The sequence below is a fragment of the Vigna radiata genome, chromosome 10 (assembly GCF_000741045.1).
Source record: "Vigna radiata var. radiata cultivar VC1973A chromosome 10, Vradiata_ver6, whole genome shotgun sequence".
NCBI lineage: Eukaryota > Viridiplantae > Streptophyta > Magnoliopsida > Fabales > Fabaceae > Vigna > Vigna radiata.
Genome location: NC_028360.1, coordinates 16,833,785 through 16,858,386, shown reverse-complemented (window position 1 = coordinate 16,858,386; position 24,602 = coordinate 16,833,785). Strand labels below are relative to the sequence as shown.

General features: G+C 31.8%; 4 protein-coding genes across 5 annotated transcripts; 2 read left to right on the top strand and 2 right to left on the bottom strand.

Moving 5' to 3' along the window:
- Nucleotides 1-212: 212 nt before the first annotated feature.
- On the bottom strand, nucleotides 213-2,827 carry LOC106776155 (F-box/kelch-repeat protein At1g30090). The gene has a single exon (XM_014663506.2). It carries the CDS (start codon nucleotides 1,684-1,686, stop codon nucleotides 469-471), a length of 1,218 nt encoding a protein of 405 aa, XP_014518992.1. The 5' UTR covers nucleotides 1,687-2,827; the 3' UTR covers nucleotides 213-468.
- Nucleotides 2,828-4,025: 1,198 nt separating this feature from the next.
- On the bottom strand, nucleotides 4,026-7,553 carry LOC106775994 (pyruvate dehydrogenase E1 component subunit beta-3, chloroplastic). The gene is made up of 4 exons (XM_014663275.2): nucleotides 7,250-7,553; nucleotides 7,051-7,160; nucleotides 6,901-6,935; nucleotides 4,026-5,335 (listed from the first exon to the last, which is right to left on the bottom strand). The coding sequence occupies exons 1-4, from the start codon at nucleotides 7,323-7,325 to the stop codon at nucleotides 4,363-4,365; spliced, it is 1,194 nt and encodes a 397-aa protein (XP_014518761.1). The 5' UTR covers nucleotides 7,326-7,553; the 3' UTR covers nucleotides 4,026-4,362.
- A 4,341-nt stretch (nucleotides 7,554-11,894) lies between these two features.
- Nucleotides 11,895-15,799, top strand: LOC106774402. Of its 2 annotated transcripts, none has more exons than XM_022786986.1 (5): nucleotides 11,895-12,247; nucleotides 12,642-12,753; nucleotides 13,242-13,334; nucleotides 13,748-13,877; nucleotides 14,533-14,668. In XM_022786986.1, exons 1-5 carry the CDS (start codon nucleotides 11,931-11,933, stop codon nucleotides 14,565-14,567), a joined length of 687 nt encoding a protein of 228 aa, XP_022642707.1. In that variant the 5' UTR covers nucleotides 11,895-11,930; the 3' UTR covers nucleotides 14,568-14,668. The 2 variants fall into 2 exon arrangements, with proteins under 2 accessions (XP_022642707.1, XP_014516870.1); XM_014661384.2 differs by lacking the exon at nucleotides 13,748-13,877 and adding an exon at nucleotides 15,382-15,799 and having other exon boundaries at nucleotides 11,907-12,247; nucleotides 14,533-14,733.
- A 7,321-nt stretch (nucleotides 15,800-23,120) lies between these two features.
- Nucleotides 23,121-24,602, top strand: LOC106774620 (protein TIFY 5A). Its single transcript, XM_014661664.2, has 3 exons — nucleotides 23,121-23,330; nucleotides 23,424-23,544; nucleotides 24,173-24,602. Exons 1-3 carry the CDS (start codon nucleotides 23,257-23,259, stop codon nucleotides 24,377-24,379), a joined length of 402 nt encoding a protein of 133 aa, XP_014517150.1. The 5' UTR covers nucleotides 23,121-23,256; the 3' UTR covers nucleotides 24,380-24,602.

The following is a 24,602-nucleotide window of genomic DNA, read 5'->3' as shown; positions in this document are numbered from 1 at the left end:
TATTTTCTTCTCCTATATACGTTTATAATGAAGTTTATCCAAATTGATTCTAATACCATATTATATTACAGAGCCTCAGGATCCACCACTTTGATTTTTTATGGCTTGGTAGAGCAACTGAAGCATTGAGAAATAAAAAGGCTTTATACAAACAAGTATTATTCTGCTTCTATCCTTTCACAAATTGCATCTGATACGGTTTTGGAGACAAATAAAACTAGAACTTCTGATTCTGAGAATGTAATTCATTGAGATATCCACTAAGGAGAAATATCAATGTAAATATTGATGTACAATTAACACTGCCCAAGCCAAACCATAAGAAAATACTACCACTGATACAATTCAAAAACTGATCAAACTGTTCCTTTTTCACAGCTATTACAACTTTTAGACCTTACAATAATTATAGTACTAACATTTTATTCATACAACATTCGTAGCATAATATTACAGGAAAATGAAAAACTAAGCAAACAGCACCTGAGAGCTTGAAGGAGTCAGATCAGACAAACATTCTGGCGCATCAATTACATTCCATCGAACACCGAAGTTCCACTTTTCCTTACAACTTTCTTTTGGTTTCAGTCTAGAGATATGGCCAACAGCAACCAGAAGATTTCGACCCACAACATAAATATGACAATCACAAGCACTCACAGCAAAAGGCTTGCATATTTGCTCAGGCAGAGGAGGCCCTTCTATGGCTTCCCAGGAATCAGTTTCGGGTTCATACACCTTTAGCTTCATTCTTTCAAGCTCGGAAACAACAAACAAATGACCGTAAACAACAACACTGGAGCCAGTCCAGCCTTCTCTGAGTCCAACAGCCATATTTTCCCAGTTATTGGTTCTAGGATCATAGACCTGGCCTCTTGGAGAGACATAAAAAGGCCACAACCACCCTTCGGTGACAAGAAGTTTCCCATTGAGAACAGCAGCATCATAAGATGCCATATTTGTTCCCATGTTGGCAATAGGGCGCCAACTCCCATTGAGAGGATCCAACACCTCAGCAGAATCTAGCTCATAAAGATCAGTACTATTTCCCCCAGCTACGTAAATCATCCCATCGATGACTCCACTAGCAAAAAAGGACCTAGCAGTGATCATCCTATTCTTCACAGTCCACCTATTCTTATGCATCTCATATTTCAACACCAGGTCAAGAGGGCAATCCACATCAGAGACCATGCCACCACAAACATACAGCGTGCCATCATTGGGGATCGAAACACACCTAAAACCATGAGGGCAAACCCTGTCTCTACAAGGCATTGCAGGGATAGTGTGCCAAGAAAAGTGTGTGAGGTCAAGGACCTGCCATTGGATCTTCCCAGTGCACTTGTGGTAGGCAAATACAAAAAGCCAAGGGTCTTTCAGACCAAACTGCTTCCTGTTGGTGAAAAACCTCTCTTTGTTACCAAGTAGCATATGCCACCTCTTGCAGACAGCTCTACAAGCTGAGTGACTCTGAACTGGAATCCGGAGAAGACAATTCAGAGCAACATCATCAGGAAGGCTGGGAATTAAGGGTTCCTCTCTTAGAGAATGCTCTAACTCTGGTGATGGATTTGCCAAAGAAGATTGCACCGCCGCTAACCTAAACTTAGGAGATAATGTCATTTGAGGATCCCCTAGTTTGTGTACAGGTGACTGTTGAGAAGAAAATCTAACACGCTGCATCTTTAAATCTCAAATATTCAGCTATAAAACCCCTGTTAAATACTACAACTTTACCTTCTCTCTGATTAGCAAACTTCCAGTTCGTGCTTTTGTATTCTCAAATGGGTTGGAACAATATCCAACCAAATAGTGACACCCAATTTCAAACCGGAGGTTAAGAACCTATTCCAAAGTTACTTCAAGTGATTCCCTCATAGATTTTTGGGACAAATAAAAGGAATCCCCCAAATCAACTCCACAATAAAGAGAAGAAGCACCAATTCCTCCTCCACAATTATCTAAAAGCTGATGTAAGATGCAACTAAAACAAAATTCTCCTCCTTAAAATCTCCAACTTTATAAAAGTATTTCACATATCACAAATATGGAGACATGCCCTCTTCATCAAAAGCCAACACCTTTACCAAGTGAGATTCATCAAGATTTTAACTTTAGGTAACCCCAAAATTCTTAATTTGTACCAGCCACAGATTTCCCTATTCAAGGCCCACAAATTTGTACCAGAAACAACACCTCAGGGACAGCAGATAAAAATCTCAACAATATACGAAATTCCAGAGCAGAAGACCGGAACAAGAAAAGCTAGCTAGCGATTACCCCTAAAATATCTTATTTAGATAAAGACAACCCCCAATTTATGAAGGTGGTAAGAAACACTGGAGCCAAACAAACAGTGAAAAAATGAAGTGGACAAAAAACAAAAACTTATAAGAGAAAACCAAGGAAGTAATAAAGAGGTTGGGGGAGAAAGAGAAGATGAGATTGAGGGGCAGACTTTGCTTTTTAGCGCAAGAATATAGGGATAAAGAGAAGAAGAGGATGACCCGTTCTTGATGATTGTTGTGATCAAAGAAAGATTTGATTATTGTGTGGCAAACATGAAGCCAGTAGTGCAGATTCATGCAGACAAAACCACGCGCTTTTGGGGTTGTTGGCTTCACACGCCACACAAAAAATGCACAACAACAACATGGAATGGCTGTGGTCACCACGCTCTACTGTTTCACGGTGTACCAAACCTTTTATTCTATTCATCGCTATTGAGAAAAGCTAACAGTGAGGACAGACAAAGATTAATCTCCACTCATCTAAACTTGAACTGCTTCACGCGTTCATTCAAGCTAATCATGCATCTTATTTATGTCCATGCTCCTACTTTCTCACCATATATCAAACAAAATATAAAGCTTCCAAAACATTGTTCTTCTAGTCTTGTTTAAGAAATTAATAACTACCATGTTTTAATAAAAAAGTTATAGTGGATATGAAATATTAAACTTCTTATAAAAACTATTCTCGTTCCTGAAAATATTTGATTGAGTTATCTTAAATTGGAATAAAAAATATCTTAATTGGATAAAATTAAATACTACACTCTTTTCTTTAATTTCTTAACTTACTAGATTTTCCAAACAAGAACTAAATTGTGTTCAATCGGCAGGTATTTCTCAACTAATCACATTTTCAAGAGAGATAATCTGTATGGTTGTTTTGACTTTTTACCTTATTAATCACCTGATACAATTTTTATTTTTTTATTTCAATTGTAATATATGAAATTTTAAAATTAAAATAGCTTGTACACATGTTATTTTTAGCAAGCAACTTTAGGGATTTGCGGTTACTCTCAAGAAAGATAACTTCTTTTAATACATGTTTTGTTGTTGAATTTTGTGACCATTTCAACATTAAATATTTCACGTTTTATCATATTTTTTTTAATATTGTTGAAGTATATGGTTAGATAATCTCTTAATTGGGCACTCATAAAAGACAAGATGTACAAACAAATCCCGTATGACATTTGTCTACCACGACACCACCCACTACTTCAATGGGTGTCGCTCCACCCAAACTCGCAACATCCTTGCTACTTCAATAGTTTTTGTTTTTTTCAATTAAAATATATACCAGTTACTACATGAATTTCCATCATATACCGCAAATACTACTGTTACCACTATGTTCTCTATCATCTACACGTTCATCTTCATTGTTATCATTTCTATTATCACCACATCCATGGTTATCATTGTCGTTATTATTAACTCTATTATCACTCGTCAAAGACCATCACCAATAAAAAAAAATGAATGATAAAGTGATTAATCTTTCGTTATGATTTGAGTTCAAAATTTGATAAATTTTTTTTAACTTACAAAACCGAATCATTTACAAGCTTCGATTAACGTCACAACAACCAAAAAAACAAACCGATTCGTCCATAAAAGTGGTTTCAAAATGAGAAGTGATAGTTGTACTCTGACTTCTAACAACAATTTATACAAAGAATAGAGAGAGGTGTGTGATAAGATAGGTAATTTGATGAACGTCGATAGTGAGAGAAAAATTTCAAAAGTATGTTGTATGAATAATGTCACTCTTACAAAATAGGCCTACAATAAGAATTTATGGTCGGTTCAACACATACTACAAATACGAGAGTTCTTGGCCTAACGATCGTAACCACTATAATGATGCAGATGAACTAGATTGGATGAGAATTGTAAATGTTTTATGAAAAAAAATACAAAAGCTTATCCAAAATTAAATAAAAAAGGTTTAGGTCATGGGGGCACTTGGAAGAGAAATAAAAAAGGAAATGGGAAATTCGTAAAGCAGGTTCTAGCTATAGCTTTACCAAAACCTTAATATCTGGGACTGTTTTTTCATCAATTACTGGCAGAGCTGCTCGACTGCTGCGACAATCTGAGTAGGTTGAACCACAGTCCATTCCTCCAATGTCCCTGCATATGGCGTTGGCACATCCTGAGAGGATAAACATATAATAGGAGCATCCAAATAATCATTGAAATTTTCAGTAATAGCAGCTGTCAGACTGGCACCAATTCCACCTGTGCGCATACACTCTTCAACAATTAACACGCGATGAGTTTTCTTCACTGAATTTCCAATTGTGTAAAGGTCAAATGGTTTCAAAGATCTTATGTCAATTACTTCAGGATCGTACCCTTTGTTCACCAATGTCTTGGCAGCTTGCATGACATGATACCTCATTCTGGAATAGGTTAAAATTGTGACATGTTCCCCAGGCCTAACCATCTCAGCTTCTTCAAGTGATAATACATACTCCTCATCGGGAATTCTCTCCTTGAGGTTATAAAGCAACACATGCTCAAAAAGTATCACAGGGTTCTCGCTTCTGATAGCAGCTTTCATCAACCCCTTGGCATTGTAAGGAGTTGAGCAGGCAACCATCTGGATTCCAGGGATTGACTGAAAATATGACTCAAGTCGCTGTGAGTGCTCGGCCCCTAGTTGCCGCCCAACTCCACCGGGTCCGCGGATAACAATTGGTATTTTAAACTGACCTCCAGACGTGTAATGGAGCATGCCACAGTTGTTGGAGATCTGGTTGAATGCCAGAAGTAGAAAACCCATGTTCATGCCCTCAACAATTGGCCTCAGACCAGTCATGGCAGCTCCAATGCCCATGCCTGTGAAGGCATTCTCAGCAATAGGGGTGTCCAAAACCCTGAGGTCCCCAAACTTAGGTGCTAGGCCCTTGGTCACTTTGTAAGATCCACCATAATGACCGACATCCTCACCCATGACGCATACACGAGGATCCCTCTCCATCTCTTCTTCCAAACCTTCACGTAGGGCCTCAAAGAGGAGAAGTTCATGCCTGAGAGTCAAGTGCATATCTGGTCAATTTCATCATCATTTGGCACCATCTCATCCTATTTCTACAACTAACACAGGAAATAAGAACATACAACATATGCCAAAGCGTGCTTTTAGAAAGTTCAACCAATCCTTTGTTAACCAAGATTCAAGATTAAGTGTCACGTAAATGTTACTTACCAACCAACCTTTATCATAGTTCCGAACTTATACTTTGGTTTTACGACTGCATTTTATCGGACTAAAACAAAGGTCAGAAAAATGCACAAGTGATTATTTTTGCATTAAAATCAAACACCCAGGACAATGAAGTAGCTACGACCACCCTTTAAGTGCTCCAAAATCAATTAATAAACAAATAAAATTACCATAAAATCAAGGACTGCATGGAGGTTCTTAGTAGTTGTGCTACAGTATAGATGAATGCAAATACACTGGCATTCTCAATGCACACCTATAACCCATTTCATGTACAACGAAAATATGTTCTATTTGAAAAAACATGACACTAATAAGAACAGCCAAAATAAAATAATTATTTGTTCCTAAAAGCAGCCACATAAAATTATTATCTATTCCTAAAAGATCATCAGTAAACATGTAACAGCGCTCTGCCTTTTTACTGGGGGCTAAATAAACACAATCATTTTGAAAGTGACAACTAAGTCAACTAATTTAAGAAATTCATGAGGGTCTTATGCAAAATGAATTAGATTGTCCTAATTATGATAGCATTAGCACCAGGGTAATGTTATAGCTAAGGCAAAACCAATGATGTCCATTTCCTAAAGCTCCCCATCTTGGTCATTCAGACAATGAACAAGTTTAGCTTTTGGTGCCTAGGCAAGGGCCTTGTGAGTTTGCACAATGAAAGGATTAATTTCTTGTCCATTCCGAGAAGGCTTTCGATTCCTTTATTTTGAACGTCAGAAAAAAATGCACAAATCTTAGAAGGCCACCCAGTAAAATAGCAGCCACTAATAACAAGAGTAATCTGATTCTGGTATGTTAGTTTATAAAAGGAGAATTTACACTGTTGGATTCTTATCCAGAAGGCCATTCAGTAAAATAGTAGCCTTCGTTAATAACAAGGGTAATCTGGTTCATAAAAGGGGAATTTCTCCTCTTGGTGTCTCCCTGTTTCGAGCTAAATCAAAACTTATCATCTTATAGACTCTGGCTGGAAAGAGAAAGCCGCGAGAGTACCTCTCGCCTCAAAGGCTACTAGGAAGACGTGGCACTTTAGGAACCTAACAGTTTTCAGTATTGTCAAATAGTAATTCTTAAAGCAGCTTAAGTGGTGAGGTGGAGGTCAAGCACATCACCAGTGTACATAGCCAAACAAACAAAATAACTTGCAAAAGTAAATGAAGGAAGATAATCAGAACAGAGAAACTGAGCTAAATTAAATAGAGGTAAATTTACCAGCCAAAAAGGATAAACATATCAACTTAGTTTCATCACATGAGACACTGCAAATGGTGTTGTAAGACACTACTACTTTAAAACATTAAATAAAAAAGAGCGTGTAAGAGTGACAGAAACTGATAGCAGAAAGAAACTTACCCGGTTTTTGATGATGTAGAACTATCTGCCTTAGTCTGCAAAGAACCCAGAAGCCAATTAGCAGCATTATAATAAACACTATGCACGCTACATCTCAATAATCCTCAATTAAACTAATAAAAAATGACGGGATTGTCAAAAACAACTCACCGCGACTGCATTAGTAAGCAGCTTCTGGGTCCGAGACTTGTGACCTCCTCTTGAGAGGAGATGGTTCATCCCCGCATCAGATCTGACAACAAAGATTTGCCCTTTCCTCGCTGTATCATAAAAAAATACCAAAGACAACACATTTCAGTGAGGAAAAGTAAAATAGTTATAAAAAGAAAAGAGGGAGATTGGAAGAAACCTGAGATGGGTGATGGGAGGTGGAGTTTGTTGGAGGTGGGAAATGCGGTGAGAGGAGGGTGGAAAAGGGTGGCCATGGAAATATGGAATGAATGAATGAATGAAAGAGCGAAGAGATCGAAGTTAGAAAAAAGTGAGCAAGGACAGGGCCGTTGGAGTGAAACGAAAAATATAAATAAGAAGAGGAAGAAAGAGTGGGATGAAGAAAAAGACGGAAGCGGCGGAGTAACCGAGAAAAAAAGGTTTGGTTTGTGTGTTGGGTGTCTATGTTTTTACGTTGCTATGCTAGCCTTCACCGATGCAACTTTTTTCCTCTTTTTAGTTCTCCTACCAACATCTATCTAATCTAAAAAATCACTAAAATCTTCAATTTATACTCTAATTCATTGTTCTAAAATTTTATTTTATAATTAGATAATGATTTTTCAGAGATTTTATAAAAGATACATTTACTCTTTTCACTCACTTTTAGAGACGTATTTTTTAGTATTACAAAGACAAAAATATTCATTAAAGAAGAAAATTGGAATACAAGTACTATTTTTTAAAAACCAAGAAAAGCTATGGAACTTATATTATTGCATTAAGACTGAAAATTACAAGTAATATTTTATTAATTTTATGTAATTATATTTGAAGTAAAATATAATATCTGTAAAATAGATGAAGAAACCATTAACGTGAGACAGAAAACAACTGACTTTTGAATATACTTCCATTGTTCGAAAATGCGACAAAGGAAGCTTGCATTTTGTAGTTTTGATAACTACAATGTTCTTACTTATTTTTACTTCAACAGTATTTTTTTTTTTTTTAAGTATCTTGTTACGTTTACTACATTTAGTTATGTAATGCCCATTATATGAAGAATGAGCAACTGTTACCAAAATTTTAGCATTGAAAATGAAGAAATCAGTTAACGAAAATTTTAATGACCCAATTAACCATTGCTTATCTCATAATATAGAATGATGTGGTGGCGGCGAATTTTCAGGAAGTACTTTGGGGATATCAATTTTTAAAAAAATAAAATAAAATTACTAAATATATAGAGAGAGAGATATTGGAGAGAAAGGCAGTCACATCTAACCAAACCCCATCACTGAAGTGATGAGTTGAATTTAATGACCGAATTTTTAGAAGCTTATTTTAGCTGCCTCTTTGACCAGTTTTTATTTATTTATTTGGAGATTAATATATAGACTTAAATTAACATCCAATTTTAGATTATTTTAAACACGCGGTCGCTATTTCAAAGGTTTTTTATTTAATTAATTGATTTTTACCTCATACTATATATTTTTTCTTTTGAAAAATGATTTGTTCTTGTTGATATAATACAAAATATGTGAAGTGCATGTATCAATTTAAAATATCATGTTTCCAAAAAAATACAGAACATATTTTCCTAGTTACCATTTGATATAAAATTTACATCCGATAAATAAATGGTTTTTTTGGTAGCTAATATAATGTTAGATAAATTCAAGATTGAAGACTTTTATCGTGGTTTTTATTCTCATATTTGGCTTCTTCTACCTTTCCTTCCGTTATTTATCAGAAAAAGGTAACATGGCTACTTAAATTGAATTTTCATACCAACTGATTTTTACTAAATATATATTTTTATTTAACTTACACAGCGATAAATTCAACTATCAATATGAACGGTAATTAAAAAAATAATATATCAATCAAAATTTTAAAAAGTTATCGTACCGTGTATAGTTTCGATTGGAATATGTAAGTTTTTATAAAAGGAACAACTTAATCTGATTTAGTAAAAGATAATTTAATGATCAATTCGATGAAATTAGTGATATTATTTATTTGGATCTCAGTAATTTAAAAGAGTAATTTATTTATTTAAATAATTTAAAATTATTTATATTTAAATATTTTTTTGGATAAAATGATTTTAAAAATAAAATATAAAAAAATTGAAAGGTATTTAAAATGAATAAAATATAAATTTTTTAAATATTTTCACTCATAAGAAATTTGAAATTCCAATTATTTTCACTTTTTTCATTCAATTTACAAAGATTGAGCAAAATTGACTCAAATTGAAGAATGAATCAAATTAATGTAAGTTAATTAAAGTTTGAGTTAAGTTTATCACATTAAAGGTTTTGTCAAATTAGTTCAAGCAAAATGTTGAGATGAATTAGTTTGGATTAGCTGAACAGGTCATTACAAGCTGAAAGTCAATACGAAACAACTAGTCTTAAGTCTAAGTTGGAGTTTTAATATGTGGTTTTCTTGAGGAGTGGTTTTGGAGAGAAGCCTTGTGTTTGGAGTTGGTTTTTAGACCGTTTAAGACTTGTGTAGCTTTTAAGTTCAACGAAATATGATGTGAACTGTATAGAATCTAGTATATGAGATTGTAGAGTTTTTTGTTTGTCAATATGACAATGTAGGGATTCGTTTTAGCGAAGAAATAGAGGTTTTAACATGTGAAATCTTAGAGGAAGGGTCTTATGAGCAAAGTTGTTGTTTGATGTTTACTTTCAGGCCTTCTAGAGCTAAGTTGGATAATTAGTGCATTGGAAAATATAGTTTAAAGCATTAGAATTAAGATTCATGAATTATGGGTTATAGGTTGTTCAGTTAAATCGTAATTCCTGACCAAGTCACCAAATTGGTATCTAATTTAAGTTATAAATATATTTTTGAATCATTTCCAGCGTTTAGGATGTCATTTTGATCATTTGGATAGGTACAAGGTTCATTTGGATTAACAACAAGTTGTTGTCTTCTAATATGGCATTGAGTAATCCTGTGTGACACTCAACACTGTCAAACCCAAGAGCAATTGCTCTCGTTATGGTTGAGTGTCAAAAATGTTGCACTGAGCGCTACTTTTCCAGTAGAGCTGAGGCTGAGTGCCAAGATAGTTGCATTGAGCGCCACTTTTCCAGTAACGCTGGGACTAAGCTCCAAGGTAGTTACACCACTTTCAATGAGTTAAGTTATTTTGATTTTTTTCTTTTATTCTTATGGATGAGAGGTATGTATTGTAATGTTTGTTTAGTGATAAATATTGCATGTTACGATGGTTTGTACATGAGGTTATGTATGGATTTTAGTATGTGTTATATGTATAATGATATTCAAATGAAATGAAAAGTGTGGATTGAGTATGATGTGAAAGAGGATTCCATGGGGAAGTCCTTATGGTTATTATGTTGTGTAATGTATTGCAATAAGAGTTTTGGGATTGGGGGATGATTCTGACACTCTCAATAACTCCCAATATCTAGTAGAGATAAGTGATTATGTTGTGGAGAGTAGATGAAGGTCCTTGGTCTGATGGTCATTCATTGGTCATATATGTTTGACAAATGAACCTTGGTGTGTGGAAGTTTGATGGTATAAAATGTTCGGGATCTCGAGTATCAGTTTTAGACGTTCTTTAGGTCATTTTTGGGGTTTTGGACCTTCCGGAGCTGTTGGCAATGGTTCCAAAGTTGTTTTCCTTACCTAAATATAAGTATCAGGATACCATGAAGAAATTGTATTATTATGTGATTTCTAATGACTTGTATGAGTGTTTCTATTTCTTTAATGTATGATAAGTAATCTCATGTATAGGTATACTATGTGAATGTGGAGTGATCTCAATGGTTTTAATGGTTTTAAAGGTATGGAAGAGAGTTCAAAAGACGAACTTCTCAGTAGTGGTTTCAAGTGTGTTAGTATGAATGTATGGAGCTCGGTATTATGGGTTATCTCGACACTCCAATGGTCATACGTTCTCAAATAGAGAGGTTTGACGCATGTAGTGAGAATAGCAGGAGGTTCGAGCTTGAGGGGCCTTTCTCCATTTGGTAAAAGAGCGTTTGAGGACTAATCTTGTGATGTGTGGTAGGGTGAAACCCAATTGACAAGGGATTTGCAAAGCAGTAGTGGCCACCACAATTGCATAACCTGCCATAACTCGACATTCATGCTAAGTCTGGACAATTTAGTCAAAGTATTGTCATACATAATCAGTTTTGTTGGTTGGTGTGATATGTGTATCATGTATATAATGTTTAACATGTTCCAATATATTATAATTGTTTATATTTTAACTTATTCTTATTTGTGTGTTGTTTTTCTTTGTATATGTTTTTTTTTTGCGATCGTCTTAATGGTGTGAGTTTAAGAAGACAATATGTTAAATGTAACTATGCGTATTAGAAAAATAAAAGATTATTGTGATATAAATATTTTGCATGTCCTATTTTATCTTTGTAATTATCATTATTATTTCTTCCTCACAATTTTATTTACACTTATTAAATCATTCACATTTTAAAACTCCTAGTACCATGCGCTATTAATTATATAACATAACTATTATTGTTATTTTTCTTTTTTATCAAACAGAGAGACAATATTCTTTTTCTTCTTTTTTAATAAAATAGAGAGACAGTGCTTTTTCACTAGTAACTATAGAAAAATATAACTATTTAATATCAAAAATGGATTTATTAATTATGTGTTTATTTATATTCTACATTTATTTTAAACAATTAACCAATTGTTTGACTTTCAACATAATTACAAATTTTAAAATGTACTAATTTTTTTATCTGTGCCATTTAAAGTGTAAGGGTTTATTTATTTTTAGCTGACAGAAGAAACCTGATTGGCAAAAGACTTTAAAATCAAAGAAAAATTGGAAAAAGATAATAATGGAAATATTTTATCTTCTTTGCTCTATCGTGTCAACTTCCCTCACCTCTCTTCTGCTCTCCCTTATCCTTGCCTTTAACACGCTACTGCGGCGGCGGGAATCAGCACGCGCCGCTTCTTCCTTATCCAGAGATGAAGTCGAATCCGTATCGCTCTACGAAGGCACAGTGTGGCACCAACGTCGTCACCCGGTAAACCATTCATTCCAATATCGGGTTCGCTACGCATTCATTGACCTCGACTGTGCATCTCACGCGCCTCGCGACCATATTTCTCCCGACGAAGCTCGCCAAATTACCGATACCAATGGACCAATGTAATTCATTTTTTTTTCTCCTATTCTTTTCCCCATTGGGTTCCGCTAGAGCCATGCAAAATTTCACCTTGATGTTCAATTTGTTTTCAGTGACTAATAGCTGCTTATGCTATAAATCATGAATTTTTTGTTTGGATAAACTTGTATAGAAAAAAGAGAGATGGATTGAGCTTTTGTTAAAATTAACTTTATCTGTATGAGCTTTTGGAGAAGTTAGACCGGAGAGTTTATAAAGTAGTTGCAATTTTAACTTTAAAAAACTCAATTTATTTTATTTTCTTGTTTTTGTTCACGAATAATGAGAAATTTATCTTTAAGGGAACTAAGATATTTTCTTTTTCTACGCTGGGAAGTTTTGATTTGATATTGCTTCATGTCGAACCCAATTTTGCAGTTTTCTCCTGACAATCCCCCCTAGCGTGGGTTATGAGCAGAATCCCTTGAGTGTGTATTATTGTTATGCTGTTGAAGGCTCTACTAAACGGTTGAAGAAGTGCATTGCTGAGGTGTGGGACAAAGATGTTCTCTTTTTTAAGTTTATGTGACTTTTCTAATTTATGCTCTATTTTTTTTAAGTATATGTGACTTTCTAATTTATGCATCGTTCCCCACTCAAGTCATCAGGTGATATTTCTCAGTATCAATTCTTCTCAACTCGCTCAAATAAGACAAGTTTAGGCTTATAATTTATGTGTTCTTTTTGTTGGCATGATTGACAGCATTTTAGCAGCTTCATTTCTTATCAGGTTACTCTTTAGTAAATAAAAAATAGATTTTTTTTGTTCTTCAATGGCAGTGGGGGATAATCATTTTGAAATTCAAATGAAAAATTTTTATTACTTTTTTCAATTCTATAAAATAATGTCCCCAAGTAGATATTAAGAATCCGCTGAAACGTTGTGCAAGGGTCTAGTTCTCTTACTATCAGTAGGATGTTTGGGACCGCATTTTTCTGTATTGGTAGTACTGCAATTTATTTTATTTTTTGTTTCAGGTTACGAATACACCATGGGGTGAAAGAGTATCTTTTGTTTTCGACCCGCACTCTGATCTAGTGGCCAAGGCTTTGCATGTCAGTCCTTTTATGGTATGTATTTGCTTTAGAGAATTAAGGAGTCACGACATTATGGTTCACTTAACAGTTATTTGTTCAATATTGTTGTATTTTATCCGGATTGAAAAAACAAAAGTTACCACTGTATTTTTTTTTTCCTTTTCTTTTTCTTGTGGTTGTTGAGAATGGGTTTATTTACACTATTCTGCATCTTTTTTTTGGTGTTCATCTTCCTGAACTGATATTGAGTCTACTTGCACTTAGCCAATGATATAAATAACAAGCGATAAATTTTTCTCCGTGTTTATAGAAGAGTTAGGGAAAAAAGTACACTTTTGGAGACATCACTTGGAATGTTATATTCTGAGACAAATGTTTGATTAGTTGGCAAGCTTACCTTTTGCTTTTGGATTCTATGTGTTTTCTTATTCGTGCCCCCAAAGTAGCTTCAGATGATGTTGCCTGTGGAAGTTCCAGAAAAGGATCAAGTTACATTATATCACAGTCTGCTGTATACTACCGTCGTTTACATGGTTTGCTTGCCATGTAGTTGCCATACATCAGATTTGCTATGGGGTAAAATTGTACTGAAAGTTGTTAAGAATAAATATTATAGTTATTGGCAAGAACCTATGGATATTGTTTAGTAAATGCTAGGATGTGGTCTACAATTATCATAATTCACTGTCTGATATATTTAGATTAGGATGTTTTAAAATCTGGCAAATATTTGATGATATCATTTTTATAGCTTAGAATATTTTTTGAGTATCTTAAAAGATCTCCTATAAATTATTCTTTTTATATATCTTATGATTTTTTCCTTATTTAATTAGGGTCTATGTAAGGCACATTGTATCATGTAAATAGGAAAATTATGTCCTACATTTACTGGATTATGTCTAAATAGAACAGAGGACACGGTTTGAGCGTCTCTTCTATCTGTTTTTTGTCTTTTTCTAGAGGATGCAAATAAAATACTGTCATTCTCAGAATATAGAGAGTAAATATACCACTGTTCACTATGTTAGGGAATGAAACTGGAACTAAATGATGGTAATGAAGACTCTGGACTAATACTTTTCCTATATATACTACAATGTTTTCTATAGATATCATGGTTTACGTTATATACTTGTCTACATGGTTAAATTTAAGTTTTAATATAATCACAATAAGTTTTTATAATTTTTCCTCATTTTATTGATACCAACTCCCTGCGCTATGCTAGGACATGCTAGGAAGTTGGAATATCAAAGCAAGTGATCCTGGAGAAAATCTTACAATATCAATTTCAGTTCATCATCCTGAGCATGGAAACTATTTTACTGCCACTCTGAAAGCCAAAAAGCTGAGTTCACCCCCAGAGTTAGATCATGCAGTTTTCTTTTGGTTGATGCCTCATAAAGTTGCAGTTTGGATATATTGGCATGTAAGCTTCTTTTTCATACTTTCCTCTTGATGCGTTCTTATATGACAAGAAGTATTTAGAGCAAATGCTGCAGACGTTTTTTTTGCAAAGAACTTAAGAGTTTTGAACTTGAAATTACTAAAATATGAACTGTGATTGGAGCTGAAATTTGCTGAGAGCGGCTCCTTATAATCAGAGGCAGCCCTCTGTACTAAACACAATCGGGGACAATAGTGACTAAACTGTTGATCATGTGATCATAGGGAATAGTACCATGTCAAGCATGAACTTTCCCACAAGCTTGAGTTAGTACTTGAAGGTTTGTGAATGTATTTTTATATCTAATAGTTTTATATCTCTTAACTGAATAATCTTGTATTTTTAATTTGTATAGATAAAAACCTGTACATTATAGAAAAGTTATAGAATTGATATTTAGAAAAAGTTATAATTGTACACTCCTTTGGATTTGAATAATGATTGCTTTGGCATAATAAATATGGTTATCCACTAAATAGTTTTTAACTTAAATTTGGTTGTGTGCACAGTTGTTAGTGCTGAGTATTTAACTTACTTTCAGACAAGTGTTCTTGTCTGAAATGCCAATGTTTGAAGTGACAGTTGTATCGTGTTCAGTATGTTGATCCTGCTCCATCTTGTTTTCCACAGGCTATAAAACTGTGGTGGAAAAATGTGCGTTTTGTCCAACACCCCAGATATAACATTCCCGCATACAAGGAGGAAGCGTTGACACGGGATAAAACACTGCAGTGTTGTAGATTTAGTGATGCTAATAGACATCTGCAACAGAGAGAAAGCGACCAAAGTTCCTTAGATGAAGTAAGTTCCATTAACCGGTGCTTTAGATGGAGAGATGCTAAGTGGCCGTGGTCATAGAAAATAGTAACCATTTCTTTTATATTTTCGGTGTACTTTACTAGTTAAGGATTACTCATTAGTTAATGATATTATGTCATCATTACCCTGATTTCTTAAGGATTACTCATTAGTTAATGATATTATTGGATCTTCATGTCAATGATTATCGGTATTTAAGGGTTTGAAATAAGCTTTATCTCCCCTTCTACTTTCAAGTACCGTTTCCATCCTCATTCATTATCTCCAAAACCTTCAATTTCCACCACCATGTGTTTGCTTTGCCTTGTTATAACTTTGAAATGTAGAAAAACCAAGAGTAATAAAACTATCAATTCGTTGTTTTGATATATTATGATCAAATAGAATAATTTTTTAATTTCGATATTTGAAAAGTTAATGCTCAAATTTTGTAGAAAATGAGTATTTTGAAAATAAATTTCGCAGAGAAATTATTTATGGAATTTAAAAAAAAAATTATAATAACTTTAACTGTAATTGTATATAAGTGCATAGACATGAAAACAGTCTTTCTTTTCTCTGAAATGATTACGATAAGAGAAGAATTTAGTATTTTACATTATTGGATTTCATAATTGTTGGTTAGGGGACAAAGCAACAGTGATTGAGTGCTGCTTGATGCCAACAACTGACAAATTACTACCATAGATTTTGCATCCTTAGCTAACTAAAGCAGCTTGACAGTGACAATTATGGCGTGTGATTGCATACATTTTATTCACATGAAGAGTTTCGATGAAATTCCAAACTAGATATTTAATTTCTCATTTTACCTTTTAAAATATAAAACTAATATAACAAGATGTTTTAAATGTGTTTGTTGGTAAGGAGGAAAGTTTACAAAAGACAAGATATACTTAGGAGATGCTTTTACAATTATTTATCATTATTTAAAAATTCATGATTATATATTGAATATAGTTAAAATTCTTGTGGTTGAGGAACCTTGACCTCTCAAACTTTTTTTACACATATAAAATGGTATATAGGTAACTTTGTTTTTTAATTTTAGTATACTTGATAGATTTGATCATTCCACATTTATATATATATATATATATATATATATATATATATATATATATATATATATATATATATATATATATATATATAGATATATATAATTTTTTTTTTTAACGCATATGTTTAATGCATGCATCCCATAATCCACAGGCAATAACATGAGCGGAAAGAAACGAAACAAAGTGTCCAAATTGTACAACTTCTGAGAAAGAGTGATGTACAATCGGTGGGCATGACTCAGTGGACTTGTTAAACTAAGAACCAAATTAGGTTGAGCCCGGCACGAAGGATCCGAGAACCTTGTAAGTAATTTTCTTCGTAAATACACATGAAATGTCACCGTTGACGAAATAATCTCATGTTTCACAAAAAATAGAATCACGCACATGCAAAAGGAAAACAAGATAGATAGATATCCTAAAAACAAGATAGAGATGTTGACAGAAGGAAATTTCTATGTGAACAAAAGTAGTGTTATATTGGTCTGAACTTGATTAATTTTTTAGAGACATTTTTGTAGCGTAAAATATATGAAGGTGATGGGAGGGTAATTTAGATGTATTTTATTGTCTTGAAGTGAAATACACTTCTAAATGGGTTGGTAATGACTTCCACTTGAATATAAATTCTTACAAGTGAAATATATGTTAATAACTTTTTTTAATAATTTTTTGACAATAAATTATATGTTACTATTTTATTGATTCGTATATTTAAAACTATATAGTATGGTATTTAATTCGAACGGTTTGAATTATTACTTTAATTGATTTAAGGCTAAAATTATTGTTATTGGGTGAATGGTTTGAACAAATAAACAATTAAAAAATTATTAAAAATATTGATAAATGATTACAGAATAAGAAAACTGTTTACAAGTAACAGACAAAAATTAAATATAAAATCATTTTGTTGAACTTATACCAAGATCTATAAAATAATTTATAAATAGAAAGCTAACTAAGCGGCAAAGGTAAGTTTCATTGAGTTCCAATAACTAAGTATGAATAATTACTTTCTATTGTATATTATTACTATTATCATGCAAAATTATTGACTTGAGCGTCAAAGTACTTTTTATAGATATTCATTCAATTCGGACAAAAAGAATTTAAAATAAAAGATTCAGAATTCAAAGCAAAAAAGTGTGTTTCTTGATCCTATGCAATTCTACGTAGAAAAAAAACAAACTAAAATGAATTACCTTGTAAACATTGTAAAAAGAAATTGTTAAAAGATATTTTTCATATTGAAAAGAGGCTCCGACACATTTTAGAAGTAAAGAAGTCGGTAAACTAGAGAGGACAATTTCCAATGTTTGTCCAATCAAATGTTGGTTTTTCCTTTTTCTGAGTAAACACGTAGCAATGTTGTCTTATTCCTCTCATGGTTGCGCCATCTCTTTCACAATACATAACATAACCTAAAACACCTAATCAATCCCTTCTATTATCTCAAACATACATGTGACATAAATCATTTAGGCAAGTTCCTCGCTCACACTCGTCTCACTTCTACCGACTAACATTCCAGCTTTTATCATGATTGTACCAAAACTTATGTGTTTTTTTTTTTTTTTTAAATTTCTTTTATGATCCGGTTCTCCTTAAAAGATATGCCTACTTTTATTTTTAATCAACTTTTAACTTTTTATTATCAACAATTAAATAATGGAAATTGAATTTTGTATGTATGCATATTTTTGCTTCTTCTACAACTATTATTTTTATATTTATTAACAATTTTTTTATTAATTTCATTACAATAATTAATTTTTTAACTTTTTATCATCATAAAAAAATCACTACAAGTTTAGAGGAGCATGTATTTCTATAGTATAATATAGTATAAATAATAAGAAAAATATAACGCTGTAATACATAATTTTTGCTATCCGAATATTGTTCAAAATAAACTAAATAATTAAGATAATCTCCAATTGCTCATACAAATTAGTTATAGCAATCTTACTTAATAGATTTTAAAAAGGGTTAAATATGTTTTTAGTCTCTATACTTTGGGACGATTTTGGTTTTAGTCCCTCTTTCAAACTAAGGTACAATTTAGTCCTTCAACTTTAGAAAATTCTGGTTTTAGTCCTTTTTACCAAAATTTTTTAATTTTATTTGTTGTTTCAAACACGTTTCATTATAGCATTTGGTGTTTGACACATCTTTGCTTCAATGTTAACTGAGAAACGCGTTTGAAATAACAAATAAAGTTAAAAAAATTTGGTAAAAAGGACTAAAACCAGAGTTTTCTAAAGTTGAAGGATTAAATTGTACCTTAGTTTGAAAGAGAGACTAAAACCAAAATCGCCCCAAAGTATAGGGACTAAAAACATATTTAACCCTTTTAAAAAAGAAGTGATGTTACTTGTATAAATATCAGTGCTTAAAAATCATGTTTTAAATGAGAGAAATTATGATTTATATTTTAAGTATCAATGAGACACTTAATTTTAGAGTATCCCTACGAAAGTGCTTAAATTGTTAAGCATCGAAACATACGAGACAATGTTGCTTATACATGTGCGTAAGAATTTTTTTTTTTAAACAATTTGGACAACAAAACTAGATATAGTAAAATTTATAGAACACATATTATGAAAAATTTTATACACGTGTGAAAAAGAAAAATTTTCACTTTTTTTTATTAAAAAACCATTGTAATAATAAATTAACTAATTTAAAAATATAAGTGAATTAATATTCTATCATCATATATTTATAGTTTATCATTAGGACTAGCAAAATTAAATGAACTGGTACTATAGTTAACTGTATTATATTATACTAAAAAAAACTGATCCATTTTTACTATAACTTAAATATATTTTTTTATGGTTCAGTTTTTAAAATCTGAACTTAAGAAATTTTTGATTCAGTTAACTATAGTTAACTGTACTGTGTTTTAAGCCCCTTCTCATGCATCACTCCCTCTCATCTTCCTCTCACATTTCAAGAAAGACACTTGTATATACCATTAAATCTCAATATAACATTCATTAAAACACATTAATAATATATATTTAAAATTTGAAATACTCATCTATTAAATTGAATGCGTGTAAAGTCTTATCATATATTATAATCAATAACTCTTACTTCAGTGATATAATTTCCCATGACATAATTAATTATTATTATTCTCTAATTACTTTTCTATCTATTTCTCCACCCATTAAATTTTTAAAGCCATTATTTAAAAATTATTTATTTTTAAAAGTTTTATTATTTTTACGTTAACGTTCATACACAGTTATATTATTTCAATGTTATCTTTCATAAACAGGCAAAATATTTGTTTATGTTATTTATAATAACAAAAAAGTTAACATCAGAAATAAATAAGAACAATATTAATTATATATTAATAATAAAGTCATTAAATAAAATTTTAATTTAAATTAAATTAAATACTACTAGGTGTTAATATTTATTTTACATTTATAATAACTCATGGAATCCTGTAAAGACCAATGAAAAAGAAGAAAACAAAATACCCTAATAAACAAAAAAGTGTACGACTTAAGTGATTTTTTAAGTTTTTCAGAAAATAATTTGAAAAAACTTCATTTGTTTGAACGAAAATAAAATTAAAAAAACATAGTTTTGATATTTATTCATGAGTGGAAATCTTAAGTTTAAGTGAAAATAAAAAAAAAATCAGTTTATAAAATTAGTGTAGTTTACAATTCAGATAGTATAATTTAGTTCAGTTTATATTGTAGTTTAGTACAATTTAGTATAGTTTACTTCAGTTAGCAGTTCAGTTCAACTTATATTGTAGTTTAATACAGTTTAGTACAATTCAATTCAGTTTGATAAAATAAAAAACAGTTCAGTTCAGTTTTTTTGAACTAGTTTACACTTCAGTTCAATTTAAACAAACTTCTTTTTAATTTTTCTAGCAGTTCAGTTTAGTGCAATTCCATTTACCCACCCCTATTTATCATAATAGATATAGTTTGTCTGTTTCATAAAATATAAATTTTATCATAAATTTGATATAATCTTTTACATTTTGTATTTTTTTCATAATAAATTTTAATAGGAAGACAAATTATCAATGAACTTTGAGATATTAATATATCTGAAATGTCTCATAGTGATAAATAGTGTAATTTTATTTGAAAAATCATGGAATTAAAAATTAGAAAGTGTTTCACTATATGAGATCACTCAATAGTTCTACAAAAAATGTGTCCTAAAAAATAAGTTATTTGAATGTCAAATCCATATTTATAAACTTTCACAATGGGTTTTTAATTAGAAGTGACCTAATCAAGGCCATCAATAACTTATTTGGATTTGATCTAATTACTCTTACTAGTTTGTGGCTCATAATTGATCGGTTATTTCGTTATCAGGGAGTGGACCGCTTGATTCGATTCTTGATAAAAGTATAATCAAAATTAATAAAAAAATATAGAGCTCAATCAATGTAATTCAAATTAAAAAGAAAGTTAGCATCCATAAAATTAAATTAAACAACCACTTTAACAACACTGTATTAGTGAATGGAATAATCTTAAATTTACGTGGTACAATAAAATTCACAAAATTAAGCTACAAAATTTATTTAATCAAGTAAGAAATCTCTCTCTATATATAAATAGATCATTGTAAGTGTGACTAGGATATCTGGTATTTTTCACACCCTTATTATTAGAAACGCGATGTTAGAAATTGTCAAAAGGAAAATGAAAGTTTGAGACCATAATTTTTGGGATCTACTTCATATCACGTTTATTTTATTTTTTTAGTCTCTTTCGAGATAATGTTATTGGCCTAGAAAATTTTGAAAAATAATAACATATTATTTAGTTATCATGGATCGAGTGGATGTGGATTCAAAGTGTAAACAAATATTATTTAAGTATATAAGCTGCAATTTTTTGTGAGACCACTTAATCTCATTCAAATTATATGTTAGGAGTGACTTAAGTTGATCATTGTAAAAGTTAATAAAATTATATTTATTATTTGAAAAGAAAAAGAAAACTAATCAGAAAAATAATATTTTAAAATTTTATAAGAAATATTAAAATGAAAGAACAAGATAATAAAAATATAATATATTTTTTTGTTTCTTATTAGAGAAAACGACTTGAAATCAGTAATAATATATGAGTATTAATTCTTCCACACTAAACACTCATGTTGGGTTTTGGACCAATTTAGGTCCATTTTAGATTTTGACCATAAATGAAGTTATTATAAGTGAAAGAATCAAATGCTTAATGGTTTAAATGGTAAAGAATTGGATACGTTTTAAACATGAACTTATAAATATTACGAATGAAAAATCATTAAAAGAGCTTTTCTAAAAGTTAGCATTCCTTGACTTATACACTGTTAGGTGTCGTGACAACAGAGAAAAGAACTGATACAAAATCACGTGTTGTGTGCTCCTTTTATGTTCCAGATTTGGTATGATCCGTTCTAGTAGTTAGGTCCAAAATATGTTAAAAAAAAACTACTTTCACAAGTTTTTCACACCGCTATTGGTAATTTCTTTGTCACATAAAATTTTTGGAATAGGCAATGACGTCTACAATGCAATAAGAAAACTTTCATAACTATCACCAATTTCATTATAAATAACAAATCTTACTTATATTAGGATGAACTCAACTGTATTATGCATTCATCTTTCCTTCAAATGTTTATTCTAAATAAAGAACAGGATAAGTGTAGTATGAACAGCTTTCAGAACAGTATAATTATTATTTTTCAACCATCAATAATTCATATTAATCAAAACCCCTACCACCAAAAGAACACCAACTAAATGAATGGTTTAATTTTATAAATAAATAGAAATAAAATTTTATAAAAGATATATATATATATATATATATATATATATATATATATATATATAAAATGGGAAAAAATATAGGAATAGTTCTAAATATTATATAAAATAATATAATTTTTAGAAACAAACATTTCTCATAATAAATAAAGCAATAAGACTTTTAATATATTATCAGATTAAATTACATTGTAGAACTCTTGTCTCACTCTGAACACGAATTAATAATGATTAAGAAAAGATAAATAACAGGGTTTGATTAAAATATAAATTTGTATAATAAGATGAGAATGAAATAGTGGTGGGTGTGTAATTAATTATTAATCTAGGACTAATGATGAAGAAAGAGTAGGGAACATTAGTAAAAGAACAACGTTAAATGCGTGGAGAGGGGCTAAAGAAATAGTAATAGGAGGTTTTGATTTTGATGCACGAGTATAATGATTTTAGAATCGGTGATGACAGCGTGAAAGCGGCAGGAATCACAAGTGGTGTAGCGGTTTCGGGTGGGGTGGCACACAACCATACACTTACACACACATAACATAACACGTGATTTAAAATATTTGAAAAGCGTGGAACACGTGCTGAAACTGTATGCAACACAAGAAATCGCTGTCCCTTTCGCACCGCATCCTTCACTCTTCCCGCCGATAATTCTTTCCCTTGTGCTTTACGTGTTCTTATGTACAAATACTGTCTAAACTCTGTCCGCTTTCTCATATATTTATAATACGTCCTTCATTCATTCTCTACCTTAATTCTCTTCGCTTTCTCTCTCTAACTTCAAACGCAAACATGAGGAGAAACTGCAACTTGGAACTTGCCCTTTTCCCTCCCTCCGATTCTGGCCCTCTCCACCATCCCAGCAGGTAACCAACCAACCCATTTTCTAAATTCATTTCATTCTCTTCTTCTCTTTTCTTTCATTTTGGTATTCAATTTTTTTCTTTTTCTTATGAAAGGGTTCAAGACGCTACGGAGATCAGTCCGCTCGATCACCATCACCGCCAGGAACACCAACAACAACCACTCACAATTTTCTACGATGGCAAGATTTGTGTTGCAGATGTCACCGAGCTTCAGGTATGTATATTCAGTATTGTGCAATTTCTTTTTCCGCATTACGGTATTTCCTATGCAATTATTAGATCTAGAAAATGTGTTGTAGATAATTGGATCTGCCTTGGTTGGTCTTATACAAAACATAAATATCTGCATGCAATAAATTGGACCCAGTTTAGATGATCAGATTTGGGGAGTATATTAGGAATTACGCATTAATTAATATTTATTTACTGTATAAAAAGGAAAAATTGTATACATATTTTATTAATGTAAAAATGATTATATCTATTAAAGTCTGTAAGATGACACGAAAGGTGATAACATTTTAAAAGGGATATGGTAGTTGCCGACAAGTTTGGTGTGGAAGCAGTAGAAGAAGTAAAATAAAAAAGATTTTTAGGAGGATAAAAGAAGCGGTAGGTGAGAAAGGTGGAGGAGTCAACAAGTTTCCTAAAAACTTCATAATCCATCACAGAGTTCTCCTTTGACTTCCAAAACTGCACGCAACTTGTTTACCAAAATACATTCATGGCATGCTTTTCTTTTTTTTAAAGTCACCGTCTCGTACACTTTATTTATAGAAGAAGAAAGGCATTGAATTGGTGAATTTTGTGAGTTTAACAGTAAGTGGGTTGGTGTTGTGCAGGCTAAATCTATTTTAATGCTTGCAAATGGAAAATTGGAAGAAAGAATGAGGACTGGAAGTGGGTCAGAAGCATCTTCTCCAACAGTTTTGCAATCTCCTAATCAATTGTATAGTCCTGGCAGTGGCCTTTCTATGAGAAAATCGTTGCAACGCTTCCTTCTCAAGAGAAAGAATCGGGTTCAAGAAGCTTCTCCATACCATCACTAGATAATTATGCAATCTCATAATCACTTTTTGCTTGTATCAGAGCACCTTCTGTTTCCAATCAATCATTCTCTTCTTTCTTTCTTTACTACTTTCTTAGGTTTACCACTTCACACCTTTTTTAAATCTTTATTTTTGTCTTCTAAACCCTGTAAATATACTTACCTTCCAAACCTTACTTAATTTAAATCTCTTTCACTTCATTTATTTCTTTCTATTTCTTCCT